This window comes from Melospiza georgiana, chromosome 1, assembly GCF_028018845.1.
Source record: "Melospiza georgiana isolate bMelGeo1 chromosome 1, bMelGeo1.pri, whole genome shotgun sequence".
NCBI classification, from domain to species: Eukaryota; Metazoa; Chordata; class Aves; order Passeriformes; family Passerellidae; genus Melospiza; species Melospiza georgiana.
The window spans coordinates 55,085,851-55,100,611 of NC_080430.1; the positions used below are offsets into that span (position 1 = coordinate 55,085,851).

At 44.4% G+C, this 14,761-nt stretch overlaps 1 protein-coding gene across 6 annotated transcripts in view; it reads right to left on the bottom strand.

The window, feature by feature from the left end:
- Positions 1-12,340: 12,340 nt before the first annotated feature.
- Positions 12,341-14,761, bottom strand: part of LRRFIP2 (LRR binding FLII interacting protein 2) — a 56,339-nt gene continuing 53,918 nt past the window's right edge. For all 6 annotated transcript variants that reach the window (XM_058021489.1, XM_058021472.1, XM_058021458.1 and 3 more), the window contains 2 exons: positions 13,975-14,079; positions 12,341-13,227 (listed from right to left, as the gene is read on the bottom strand). In XM_058021489.1, coding sequence (XP_057877472.1) covers positions 13,117-13,227; positions 13,975-14,079 — 216 coding nt within the window. In that variant the 3' untranslated portion in view covers positions 12,341-13,116. The remainder of the gene's footprint in view (positions 13,228-13,974; positions 14,080-14,761) is intronic.

Below are 14,761 nucleotides of genomic sequence, written 5' to 3' on the forward strand. Positions count from 1 at the left end.
TGCCTAAGTTACTTCTGAACACCACGGTGAAGCTCACTGACACACCCTGGCCTAACTGCATGTTTAGGATACGTAGGGACTGTTGCTACCCCATAACTCAGGGGCTGCAGGACCTCTGTCCTAAAGGCAGGACAGAGTTAGATGTTATCTATCAAGTGTAAACTTCTCTTGTTGGGACTTTGCTAAAACTTGAAAGACATGACTTCTCAAGTACTTATCTTACACAACTAATTCTCATTGATTTCAAGCTTCTACAAGCATGAGCACTACTACAGCTGCTCTACTGTTATAGAGCTGCAGAATTAATGCAAGTACTACAGAAATGGTTACAGGCAATCTGGTGCTTCCAGAAAAGAGGAAGATAGAACACAATAGACTTTTGCCATGAGAGTACAAAGAAGTCATCGGCACAAATGAATTTATTTGTGTAAAGACATTTGCATATTCTTTATCATGTTACAATAATTTTGTGTTCTATATTGTACTATTACTTACACATGCGTGAGAATAATGACTTCTCAACAATCAAAACAACCTACAACAGGTGATACAGAAACCCTCTCATGCATTCTTCTCACATGTAGCTGTAAATGAGAAAGATCTACATAAGGATGATTGCAGTCTGCCAACAGCTAATAAACACATAGAATTTGAACATAGGCTTACAAAGGCCAATGAAGGGTTATGAAGACTTCTGCCCTAGGCTGACAATTCTATTTCTGCAGGCTTCTACTTTTTGGGGAAAAAAATCCACTTCCTTCAGAAAGCTTTGCAAAAGGCCATTCTCTAAACTCTGACACACTCCTTTAGGCAAATTTAAGGACAGAGCAACAGCCAGACAGCACATCCATTCTGAATGTGCTTTCTGAATGAAAGATTTGGCAGGAATAAAAATCCTTCCTTCAGCAAAGGTCTTCCAGTGAAATCCTGGGTCAGAAAGCAAAGGGCTGTCAGGTTTCAGGAGTCAAATAATCTCCAAGCAAGAGAGGCAGCTCAGACTCCTGGCAGATTAGCTCTCCACATGACTCAGACCAATAGATTTGCTTTTCTTTCTACCCAACACCATTAAGAGTGCTAAGAAACCTTGGTGAACTATCAAAGTGATTATGATTAAGGTATGAGACAGTGCTGTCAAAAAAAAACCACTCAAAGCTGGTAATGCATCAATTAAACTGTGAAAAATATCAACTTTTAGAACTCTAAAAGGTGCCAAAGGATACATTTAGTGTCCAGTGGTTCTTCCAAAGCTGAAGGCATAATATTCCTGACTGCAACTCACCAGTCACTCCTACACAAAGAAGGGAAACCTGATCATGTGTCCCCTCCAGCTAAGGACAGGACCATAGAGGACGCGCAATAAGACACAAATAGCTGTTCCATGTTTGAAAGGGGCCACATTTCCGTCGTAGAGGTCCCACGTCTGCAATGCTTCACTGAAAGCTGTTCAAGCCATGTATTCATCAAACACAGAAGTGTTAAGGCCAGCTGCTTCTTCCTGCAATATGGGCTTTTTTTTTTTTTTTTTAATTACCTCACAGCAAATTCCATAACCATTCCTGCCATGAATTTCTGGGGAAAATGTTTTCTGGTTACCTTACTACACCACGTCCCAGTAAGTTCAATGGGCATTACTCTGGGTTAATATGTGGATTATCCAAGACAAAGTAATAAGAAATGTAACAGTCTGCTAATGCAGAGACAAAGCACAGCCTTGGAACATGTGTAAAAGCAACTTGGCTGAATGTTTTCACCACAGGGGTGTCAGAACACAGTTGGTCCCTTATCTCTGCTCTGTAGATGGCTCTGTGGTACAATATTTACTACTGGGAGGGAGACTAGGGCAAGTGTAGACCTTAGGTACCTGGGTTAGGTGCTCAGGGTTTAGGTGCACAGCCTGGAATACAGTCCAAGTGCCTGTCCTATGTACTTCAGAAGGAAAATTGGCTGTCTGAGAGTGAGGTGTGACAAAGCCAGTGCTCAGACCAAGGAGCTAATCTAAAAGAGAGCTTCCAGTCCCATTCTCTGGCTTTTAGACTGATATCGGACTTCTGTCCAGCATAACTCTCACATTATGGAGAAACCTCTCTGGAGAATGGATCTTTGGTCTTTCGTGTTCCAGGTACTCTTATATGAGCATTGATGTCTGGTTGTGTTTTCCCTTCTGATGAGCCCTCGCCACATTTCTCATCTACCCAGACAGTGCTCCCTGCTGGGAGGCAAGGAGGTAGCAAACCCTGCCACTAACTCCACAGTGGACCACTAAATCCACAGTTAAAACATATTGGGTACAGGTGTCAGGGTTCTGGGAGTTGGGGACTGTAAGGGGTTTATGGTGATGAGAGGCTGGGGCTTCATCTCACAATACGTTTTGTTCTCATATTAGTCACTCTGCAGTCACTTTTGACTGAGTCTTCTCTGCCTCAAGAAAAATTTTCATGGGTGTTAGCAGACTACTGCAACAAAAACAACAGATATAATGGACTTCCTACTACATTATTACCTATTATGGGTTTAGGCTTTCTAGAGAATTTTTCCCATTGCCATCATGAAGAAGCGGGAGGCTCCTCGAGGATGGATGGTCGGTGATAAAGTTAAAGGGAGGTGGCTGATAGCGCTGGCATACTAACGAAATCCTTTTGACGAGAGGAACAGGGGTTTGGCAGGGGTTTTTTTCTCATCCACTCTGAGACCGGGAGCTGTCGCGTGGTGTGCCGCCGGGAGCCATGTAGTCTCACTGGCTCCTTGTCCATGCAGCAGCTCAGCTCGAGTTCCACCTGCTCCCCTGCCCGCGCTCGCTGCTGGCGAGAGCATTCTTACCCCCGGCGGACTCAGACTTTTCAGCAATGCCCAGCACTAAGAACCCCCGCCACCAGCCTGAGTTTGCAGTACCCTTTTAAAAGACAGAGCACTCCCTGCTACCGCCCCATGGGCAGCTCCGCACTCGCATCCCAGCGCTCTCATCCCAGCGCTCCCATCCCAGCGCTCGCATCCCAGCGCTCCCATCCCAGCGCTCGCGTCCCAGCGCTCCCATCCCAGCGCTGCCATCCCAGCGCTCCCATCCCAGCGTTCTCATCCCAGCGCTCCCATCCCAGCGCTGCCGTCGGCCCGGGTCGGGCTCCACGGCTTTGCAGCCCGCAGCGCGCCGCGCCCCCTGCCGGCGACAATCATAACTACACCCAGAGAGCAAAACTGCTCAGCGCGTCGGAAACTTCTGTTACTGTGTCCTTGTTTGTCCTGTTCTGGTCTATTTTCTAATAAAGAACTGTTATTCCTTTTTCTATATTTTTCTATATTTTCTATATTTTCTATTTCTTTATTTTTTCTTTAATCCCCATAATTTCATAGTTACAATAATTTGGAGGGAGAAGTCTTCCTTCTGTTCCAGAAGGGTTTCTGCCTCCCTTGGCAGACTTTTATCTTTCAAAGATATTACCTTAATTGTTAAGGTATTGCCTCAATCCTCCTAATAAACTGAGACCCCCTGAATTCCACAGAATAAGTGCTCTTGACAGCATGAACTTGCTCTATTTTAATACATTGGGGAGGGTACCTAAAATAGACTGCAAGTATGATTACAAGTTAGATGGATAGAATTCTAACTGTAGACTCCTAATTTCAAATTGAAAAAGACTTTAGCTATAGCTTATTTATCCACAGGGTAAACACTGTTTTGCATGAGAAAGTGCTGGCATATAACAATTCAGAGACAGAGGTAGTCAGGCTCTCTAAACTACAGTTAGAAGTGCTATTTACTAAAACTAACACTATAAGGAGAGTATATTATAGGCAATCTTACATTGCTTGAGATGGCAGGAACACTGGGCACTGTAGCTTTGAACAGGCCTCTGATCCATCATGCTGGACAGACCGTGTCAATTGGTGAGATTCTTCTTTTTTATTTGGTCATTTGAGTTATCTTATAATTTTTTATAGGACAATAGCTCTATTCATTAAGGATGATCACAGAAGAATTTCTTGCTGTGTTTATAGATGACACGACACCATGGAAGTGGCGTAACCACTGCTAACAAGTGGGAGCTTGCCTGCAAGCTACTAACTTACAATGAGCTGGCTGACTTCATCTTGCAGTCGTGGAACCTGTGCAGGACACAGAGCCTGAGGCCATTTTGTATCTGTAGAACAGGCCTGCATCTGCTGAGGTTAAGTGTTATATAGACCAATGTCATGGTTTTGCATGGGAGACATTTAGGGAAGTGATGCAAAGCTTCCAGTCACTGGAAAGCTGGACACGCCTCTATGAAAAACACACATTAAAGATGTAAGAAACCTGGGAACTGCCTCTTTTCTTTCCGGCCTGGGAACAGGTAACAATGCCAGCCTGGCCCCTGTCTCAGCTGCGCTGGGCCGGGCAGGCTTAGCCGTGGGGCCAGGTCCCTCTCCAGGGAGCCCACCGAGCCCCATCCTGGCTGGGCCAGGTTCTGGAAGCTCCAGGAAGGGGGATGGCAGGCCTCAGGGGGATGGCAGGCCGCAGGGGGATGGCAGGCCGCAGGGGGATGGCAGGCCGCAGGGGGATGGATGGCAGGCCGCAGGGGGATGGATGGCAGGCCGCAGGGAAATGGCAGGCCGCAGGGGGATGGCAGGCCGCAGGGGGATGGATGGCAGGCCGCTGGGAGATGGCAGGCCGCAGGGAGATGGCAGGCCGCAGGGGGATGGCAGGCCGCAGGGGGATGGATGGCAGGCCGCAGGGGGATGGATGGCAGGCCGCACGGGGATGGCAGGCTGCAGGAGGATGGCAGGTTGCAGGGGGATGGATGGCAGGCCGCAAGGGGATGGATGGCAGGCCGCAGGGGGATGGCAGGCCATAGGGGGATGGATGGCAGGCCGCAGGGAGATGGATGGCAGGCCTCAGGGGGATGGCAGGCTGCAGGGGGATGGATGGCAGGACGCAGGGGATGGTAGGCCGCAGGGGGATGGCAGGCCACAGGGGGATGGCAGGCCACAGGAGGATGGCAGGCCTCAGGGGGATGGCAGGCTGCAGGGGGATAGATGGCAGGCCACAGGGGGTTGGCAGGCTGCAGGGGGATAGATGGCAGGCCGCACGGGGATGGCAGGCCACAGGAGGATGGCAGGCCGCAGGGGGATAGATGGCAGGCTGCAGGGGGATGGATGGCAGGCCGCAGGGGGATGGCAGGCCGCAGGGGGATGGCAGGCCGCAGGAGAATGGCAGGCCACAGGGGGATGGCAGGCTGCAGGGGGATGGCAGGCCACAGGGGCTCTGGCTGAAGCAGGGCCAGCCATGGCTGTTAACATCTTGCCACCAGGTCCCCTCCCCGCAGCACGGCCGCCACACGAGATCCTGCGGCTGAGGCCAGAGGCAACCCCACAGCCCATGCAGAGAAAACCAAACTCTTTAGTCATGCAGCCAATCCTGACGCAGCCCCAGCCACAGTTCCCACCATCACAAGCAGTGAGTGACCATCTGCCCAGAGCAAGATATTAACTCTTGCAGTGCTTCAATCCACCCTCGAGTGAGAGAAAGGAACAAGATGCAAGCATGCAAAGGAGCAACGTGAAGACATTGAGGTCAGTGAAGAAGTCAAGTCCTAGAGGAGAGGGATGAGGGGATGTCTTAATCTTGGGGCTGAAATCCTTCTGTAATAGCTATGGAGAAAGACACTTTTTCCCTATGATGCATGAAGGTATGGGGAGAATAAAGTGTTCAAATTGATATCAGGCAAAGACCTCCATGCCAAAGTAAGCAGATGATAAAGTAGTTGTAATCTATGAGAAGTTTGAACAGAGAGAGAGAAGAGTGATGAGACCCTGTGCGCCCAGGGAGAGAAGAGGACCTCTGTTCCCAGAGATTAAGATGATTTTAGAGATAGATAATGAGAACTTTTGCCTTTGAGCAGCTCATCTTTAAAACAGTACTTCATAAGTTGACATGGCCCATAAACACAGGTGTGGGAAAAGCTTGTGGAAAATGGGAGGGACTTCATGATTGCAGATTTTCCCAGGCAGCTGTTATTCATGACAAAATTGAGAGCCATGAGAGAACTTTTATTTCTTTGTGGAGAAGTCTCCATAACGTTAACAAGAGGGACTTCTCTCCCTAAGTCAACTGAAAAAAGACTATTTTAGAGGTGATAAACTGACTGAAATTTTAGGTTTTGTTTCTTTACATTGTCAATGGGAAGAAAAGGGGTTGTGGGGGAGGAGAAGTGTTCTGAAGCTTTTGTCCTGATTTTCATTACTCTTCCTTTTAGTTATTGTTAATAAATTTTTCTTTATACCCTTCTAAGGTTCTGAGCCTGCTTCGCCTTTCTCCTAATCCTATCTCACAGCAAGAAGTGAGTGCATTGGTGATTGGCCAGCATCGAACCACTACGCTCATTGGTGCATTGGCCGGGAAATCTCAAAATTGGCGAAATTTTGAATTGGCGAACCAAAATCACTACCACTCCACAATGCACAGGGGTCTCTGGTCAGGATCATTACATTCCACATATTGATCCACATGGAGTTTACCTTTCCCTAAGACATTAGAGACTGTATGAAGAATGCTATGCACTTCTCAGGCTTCAAGTACAAGGTGCAATAGAGCAGACATGGTCTGCTCAAGATCACTAGTTCCACAAATAATATATCCTCTGCAAGGTTATCACCATCCTCTCCCAAACGACCAGTCACCTCCTGCCATAAGCAAAAACCTGCAACTATATTTTTCAAATCATTGTTTTATGGGTACAGTGCTCTTTGCTAGATGTATATTTTACCCACTAACTGCCCCTTTCTAACAATACACAATGAGCAGAAATAACAACCACTCCATCTAGAGTTTGAATGTACCTACCATCATCTACTGATATACAAGTTATTTTTGGCACACTGGAAGGAAACCCTCTAAAGGATGCAGTATATCTGCATCTCCCCAGTGTTAGAGAGGCACACCAAAAAATATGGAACAATGAGAATTAGTCTGGACCTCCATCACCTAAGAGCAGAGAAAGTGTATGATACGAGATACTCAGCATTTGCTAGAGGTTTTACAGCAGTTTCCAGGGAGAGATCAGCCTTGCTTTCTTGACAGTCCTAGGCATACCAACACAGAAATGAGAAGCAGCACCACACTTGGGTTGAAGGGGCTTCCTATGCTTAAAGCAGGCTTCACACAAAGCTTGCTTTCTAGTTACAGGAAACAGTTACAGCAGGCTGCAGGGATATTAAAGTGACAAAAGGAGGAAAGAGCTCACCCTGTTTACATCACTGATACTACAGACAGGTTTACACCCCCCACTGGAATTACTGATTCTCAGGGTAAGCCTGTAAGTTTTAGGTCAATAGTCCTAACATTGTATTATGGAGGAACATAAGAAAACATTCAGCAGATACTGAACTGCAGAGACTAACATGGACAAACTAAGCATAAGAGTGTCTTCTGTTTACCAAGTACAGAAAGGAAGAAGTCTCATGCCTCTTCACATGGGACAGATGAGGCTGTGAATCTTTCCTCTGCCACCATAACCCTGGGATGCACTTGTCTCTCCATATCCTCACAATGGAAGAAGCCACTTGTCCTAGGGTGACGTTATGTTGCTTGTATCCCCAGTCGTCATTCTGTTTATGCTGGATATTATGTTCTCTACTTTCAAAACTGGCTCTGAAGAGTGAAGCTTTATTTTGTTTCGTTATCACTTATCAGTCTACTCACTCCTCCAACAGTCAGCGGGACAAAAGAACAGCAGTACACAGTGCAGCTTTTGCTTTTCGCGCTTGCTTTCACTTTGCTCTTGCTCCTGCTTTGCTCTTGCTTTTGCTCCTGCTTGTTAGTTAGTTTAGCTAGGCACTCCAAGTTTCCCCTGGACTATTTATCTTTCTCTTTCTTGAAACCACTCGAGCCTGCTCCGGACTGGGACCTGGGAAACACCAAGAGTTTGCACTTTGTGGCCTGCAGCAGCCATTCCCAAGGCCAGAGGGACCGATAACAGAGTGACCACTCCCAGGAGAGACTTTCTGAATTTGTCATCTTTTTCAGAGAGGTGAAGGAGTGTTGTCATCTGGTATTGTTCATTTTGTGTGCTGGGGGGTGCTGTGCCTGTTAAATAAACAGGTTCTTTCCACTTCTCTCCGAGGAATCCTTCCCGAACTGGTTGGGGTAAGGGGCTGTGTGGGTTTGCTTCCTGGAGGGGCCCCCTTTGGAGGCTTTCTTCCAGAACTGCCCTAAACCAGGACACCACTTCAAAAAGTAGCATCAGGGGCTTTCTTTTACAACCTAAAGTTTGTCAACAAGAGTCAGGTGCTGGCAAGATGGCAGCAGGTGACACTGTGTTCCACCAGCGCAGTCCCTGCATTCTCAGGGATGCTAGGCAAGGGCAGTGTGCACCTGATGAGTTCCATCTGCATCTCACAGGAAAGCAGGCGTACAGCCCACCTGAGGGGAGGATAATCTTCCTCTTCCACCATGGACATACAGTGCTGATCTGGTCCCTGGCCATTCTGCTCTATGACATGGTCTGCAGGTTCTATCCCTTAAACAGAGATGAGAACAATATTCTGGGCCATTATCTTCTTCCTGCCATGGGTGTCTTGAGCTGGTACCTGGTTTGCCTCACAGAAGGAATAACAGTGTTAGATTACAGGTGGTATACAAGCATCCTCTTCTTGCAACTACAGAGGAGATTGATTTCCCATGGAGGAGCTGGCACATGTCCTACTATCCTGCTCTGCAAAACAGAGATTGGAAGGTTTGGGCACAGCCTGGGCACTGCAGACCCTTGAAAAGAGGGGACCACTGTCCAGCAGCTTTTTGATTGCTCTTCCCACAGCGCCAGCACCTTGTCAAATGGTGTTAATCCATTTGTCCCTTGGACAGGCCATCATTGTAAGACCTTTTCAACCATTCATGGCTACAGGAAATTCACCTACTCCAAGAGATGGCAAAGATCCATCCCTCTGCACAGTAGGACACAGCAAGTAACAGTTCTACACATCTCATGGCATTAAAAAGCCAAGAAAATCAGACTCTTTCTCTGCAAGCATAGCCTGGAGTAGGAATCACAGCTGATGAGATGCTTCTGCTAGTCCTGGGGGAAGTTGCAGAAGTGGCAAAGCACTCTCCATGGTATTTGAGAATGGCAATCCAGTGAAGTTTCCACAGACCAGAAAAGGGGAAACATCCCCACTGCAGATCCCTGACTTCGTGGTCTTCCTACAACCTGGAGTAAAACTGTAGCATCCTGTGGCACAACCATCCTTGGCTTGGCCACCAGCGGGACAAAGCTGATTGACTGCGGTTGCAGCACCTTCCTTGAGAACAGTTAAAATCAAGGTTGAGTCTACACCTAGTAAGAGAGGGAATGTTCCTGGTCCCAGGCATTGCATAGTCCGGCCTGGCTGGGCAGTGGAGGTTTCCTGCTTTGCTATGGTGCAGCAGGAATAATTTTTCAGCCAGTTGCCAGTTGTTTTTTTTTTTTGTAGGGGAGGGCATGAGTGCTGTGGAAGGGGAGCTAGTTCCCAGCCTTGCTGACAGCTTTCACCACCCACCCTGGCATGGGCTGGGGGCAGCCTGACAAAAACCTCTACCCCTGGGGGTAGCAGAGGCAGAAGTTCTGCATCCACGCACCAACAGGTTTGCTTTGCAGGCCCTTGCAGAAGGGCTGGGAAAGGCAAAGGCAAGTTTTTTCCTGACCTGTGGGGAAGTTATTCCTTGAAGACAATGGTTCAGTCTTTCTCAGGCCTGTGATACAGTGATAACATTTTACCTTGTAACTGGTTCCAGGTTTTTAGTTTTAATTTACTTTCATGCATTTGTTATTTGTTTTCTGAAGGAAGATTCTAGCTGGTGCCTGGACTGCATCGGGAAGTGTTGTGACTGTCTGCAGAATGGATTCGCTGCCAGTGCCACCCTGGCAGGTACATCTCCTTCAAGATGGATGAGAACATCCTCTGGGATCATGTCGTCTTCCAGCAGCAAGTCTCTTAAGGTGGGTACCTGGCCTTACTGCATGGGTAGCATAGTGGGCAGTAAAAGACAGCAATGGCACACACGCTTCCCCTCACCCTTGCAGGTGTGAAGAGGTTCATCTCCTGGTTAAATGGAGGAAGTGACACTAGTCCTGCCATCCTGTTCTCTTTCAGAATGAAGAACTGATTGGTAGGTTTGGGTGGAGTTCTGAGCACGGCCACTAACATGGCCGGGCACTACAAATGGGCAAGGCTGGACAGGAGCATTCTCCAACTGACCATTTTCTGGTTTCTCTCCCCAAAGTGCCAGAACTTCATCACAGCAAACCAGCATCACTGAACCTATCAGTTTGGTGGTGGTGATGTCTATTTGCTGTCAAAAATAAAATTTTTTGTAAGCAGATTATTTGTTTTGTCCTTTTCCAAGCTCTTGATCTCCTTCCTCTAGCATAATTTTTTGCGTCCTTTACACACAAAAAATTGTGCCTTTATTGGAATTGGATGGGGGTTAAGCAACCAAAAATTATTTTTTATTTTTTTCATTTTTAAGCGTCAAAAAATGAAACATCAGCTCCTGTTGTTTCAAACCAGGTGGCTACTTCAGTGCCCCTGAACTGCCACTCAAGCACATACCTTTTTGGTGCTGCTGCCTGTCCCCATAATACCACACTCACCAAATCTTTCACTGAGCCCTAAGAGCCCTCCACAGACTAAACAAAACCATATAAACTTGAGGGAAGGACAAACCATGCTGGGTGTTTAAAAACACACCCTCAATAATGGTATAATGTAATGTTAGTTATCTTTATGCCTACCTTGTACTAACCTCATGCCTTTTTCTGACTAGTAATTTGGTATAACCCTACATCCAAGAGCTACTAAAAATTGTCCCTGTCACCTTGCAACCACCAATAAAATTACCAGAGTAATGTAATTAAACATTACCTACCCTTTTTTCAGTAACTTCTTCCATACAGTAATACAGTAACTTCTTCCATAAGCTTTCTGTAATTACACCTAATGCTTGTCTCTTATTTGGCCAATAAGCAATGGGTGGTCTCCAGCAATACTGGCACTGTCACATTCTATTCATTTGCTCATCACAGATACAGTGGTTCTGCAGTTCTGATTATATGAATTGTGCTTTGGTAAAAATAAATTTTAAAAAGTCTTCCATATTGCTATCCAATTGTCAGTCATAATTACTTACATTTTTTTCTCATGCCCATACTGGATCAAGACAAAATAATAATGCCCTTTTTTTTTTCTCCCTTCTTATTGCTTTTCCTGGTACCTCCCATTAGGAATCTTGTTCTGGATATTTTGTTGAATTTAATTTTCTGGTAGCAAGAACTTATGAATCTCTTCAATTAATATGCCCCTGCTAACAGAACTGTTAATAAATTTTCTTTAAAAAAACCACTAGAAACCTTGACTTTAAGAAAGAATGTACTGATACTTTACCTCTACCCCAGAAAAAATTCTTATCTGACTCTCACAGTTTCATATTGAAGCTGCAGTTTTCCCTTTGCCATAAAATGTCCAGCTTCAATGGAATGGGTTTGAGGAAGTGAATGAAAAGTGAATGAACCAAATAAGGTTTTAGCAGAGTTTTGTACATACTGAAAACCTCCAAAGTATCTTCAGAATACCTATGATTAAGAACTAATCAAGAGTTACGAGTTTCTACTGAGTAAGTACACAACAAAAAGCAAAGAGTTAACAGCACAATGATCTATGTGATCACCAAAGCGTGTGTCCTATTTAATAAACAGGCCTAAGTAGACCTGCTACTTACAAGGTATCTCAGCAGGGAAGGAATTTTATTTTCCAAGTCCAGAAGACATCCAGAGACAGAAAGCTTTAGTTTTGTGTTGTCAAGATGGCTGTTCTTTGAAAACCGCTCTGGTGAAGCAAAGGTACTAACTCTCAGGATTGCAAAGGTCCTGAAACCTGCCTCGCTTTGAGAAATACTCCCAGAAGAGTAGCAATTTCAAAGTGGAAAATACCTGCTACAAGTCCAAAAGAGTGATTCTTCTCAGACCAACTCTCCTTGTGCCCTCATGAAAAGTTCAACACAGGGGCAGTGCCACTGCAGGTGCTACTGATGTCCTACTTGTGATGTGCCAGCTCAAAGAGTCAGAGCTCTTAATAGTATTCACTGTCTACAGGGAGTATGCCAGAGACAAAAAACCACACCATTCCAGAAAATACCTTCTTCCTTCTGCAGCTCCTCTGCTCCATGGCAGTACTGTCAAACAGTAGCAGACTAGGTTAAGAAAAAAAAATTCAAACTCACTCTTTCAAAGGCAGAAAGATACTTGTTAAGAACAAGAAGATCAGATCTTACTATTCTACAGATTTTGCTCTGTCCTGTTAGCATCTCCACATTCAAAAGAAAACGCAAAACATCCAGTTTTGGTCAGTAAAGTGTCCGTTTAATAAACTCCTTAGCCATATTTCTCACCCCCTTCTTCCCCTGTAAAATTTCAATTCGTACTTAAGCAGATGACACAATCTGATGGCGTACAACTTCAGTTTTTAAATTTCTGCTCTTAATGCTAAGAGTATCAGGGGCTAGTATTTGACAAAATTACAGAGAAGTCAGATGTGCCCATGCAAAAGAAGCCGATCTTTATATACAGTCCCTATTTTTTCTTATAAATTTAAATATTTTAAAAAATGTATTTTCAAAATGTATAAAGTTCAGGGAATACCCCAAATGTATCTTAAAATAAAATGCTTTCTGGTTTCAAAGGTTATTTCAACAATGAAGACTAAATTGCACCAGATAAAAGGCACTTGTGCTGTGTGATGTCTTAGGCAAGTATATGTTAGTTTCATAACAGTGTCTTGAATTCATGCAGCTGTCTCTGAGCATCAAGCATCATTAAAGCAGCCAAAAGAGATCATGAGTAAACTTGATTCCACAGTTGTAAAAACATACAGCATTGTGCTCCGTCTTTGACTCTAGAATCAAACACTACTGAAAAACTGCTGTCATTCACATGGGAATTCAAACTACATTTCATTCTCTCATAAATTACAAAAAGTATGTCATTTAATTATGAAACTAAACCACCAGTGAACAGCTCAGTGTTCAAATAGTTTGTGCCACTGAAAGTCTGTATTTATAAACAAGCTAGGGACTAGTTATTCAAGGAGCAGTGCATTGTATTTTCAATTTCCATTTCACTGTTGAGATAAAAGCGCAGTCCTATTTGCCTTCATCTTCTCCAGCCTTTTCATTAAATGGCTATTGGTCATCTCCATTTCTTCTATCTTATCCAGTGCTGTTCTTAACTACAAAATGAAAAAAAGTTATTATCACTCCAGTTTATTTGGACCTTGTGCTGTTCTCAAGGTTGGTAAGAGGAATAAAAGTATTATGTTTCATAAGAGTGCCACAGAAGTTAAGATATAACTTCCATTACTGCAGGCAGATGAAACAGAATGAAACTGTTAAAAATAATTGTGAAGCAACTGAAACATGAAGTATATTCATTCTAAAAGATCTAGGTACCTGCAGCCTCCCATTACATTAAAGAAATTTACCTAGAGCAAGGTAAAGTATTCTCCACCATTATTACTTGCATACAGATACGTATTCCCATCACAGGTAGCAGGCATCATGCTAGTGATGCAGCAGCTCTTAAGCAAGAATGATCAACAGCTCAGTTAAATACAGCTTCTTCCCAGAATCCTGTGAGATCCAAGCTGGAAAATTCCCAGGCTGTCACTTGACTTAGGGACCACTTATCTCTCTAGCAATATTTTGAAGGACTACTTTAAAATATTACAAGCTATCACATTTAGAAAAAAATACCACTTAGATGCTTCCTTTCAAGGAAGTACAGCAGTGAATCATAGTTAGCATTACTTTAACATGCTAGATGTCTTCTGAATGTTATATTGAGACTTGAAGGTCATCTTATAAAACAATTAAAAGATGTAATCAAAGATTACAAAAAATCAGAGCTTGGAGGCAAAAGACAGAGCAGCTTAAGACAGAAAGGAACATACAGCTGGAAAAGAAACCAAGTTAGTTACCTCTCGCTGAAGCTTCCTTTTTTCAGCTTTGAGTTCATCTTCTACTTTTTCTGCATTTTCTGCTGCACTTTTATACCTTGCAACCTGTCCCTCAAGTCGTCCAATCTGCAAACCCAAACAAGACAAAAGGAATATAACTCAGGTGTTCCACCTGGAGTTCACCTGCCACCAGCTGCTCTTCCAAAGACACAGCTGAGAAGACACGGAAGGTTAAATAACTAAGCAGAGAGAGAAGAATTGGAATACAAAAAAATAAAGAATTGGGAAACACATGGGATTAAAAATGAAAGCAGAAAGTTGAAAAGCAGAAACTGTATGAAAAGATGTAAAATAGAAAGCAGACTGTTATCAGGACATGATGAAAGAGGTCTTGAGCCCAAGCAGAGTTCAGCAGTAAGGAGAGGACTTGAGACAAATCCTGATTGCAACCTGCAGATGCTAAAACCCACTGGCTGGATTGTTCTATGTACAGCTCCCTGCTACCCCTAAATCCACACGATAGGCTACTAGACTGAATCTGTGCAAAAGAGAAAAGATACGCATCTGTGATTTAAATTACCATCTTTCATTTAATTCTTTAAGTAATAAGCTGTAATTCAGTTCCTAAAATACAAAAGCTTGGCAGATTATAAAGAAGAACTGAAGCTACTAGTACAAGAAAACCAATCTATGTAACTTAATGACTAGTAAGAAAGTTGTACTGTGGAAGATACAAAATTTACTCTCTAAAGCGAGAGCTATATCTCTATGAAAACAATCACTCTTTCTAAGTCAATAACATGATTTT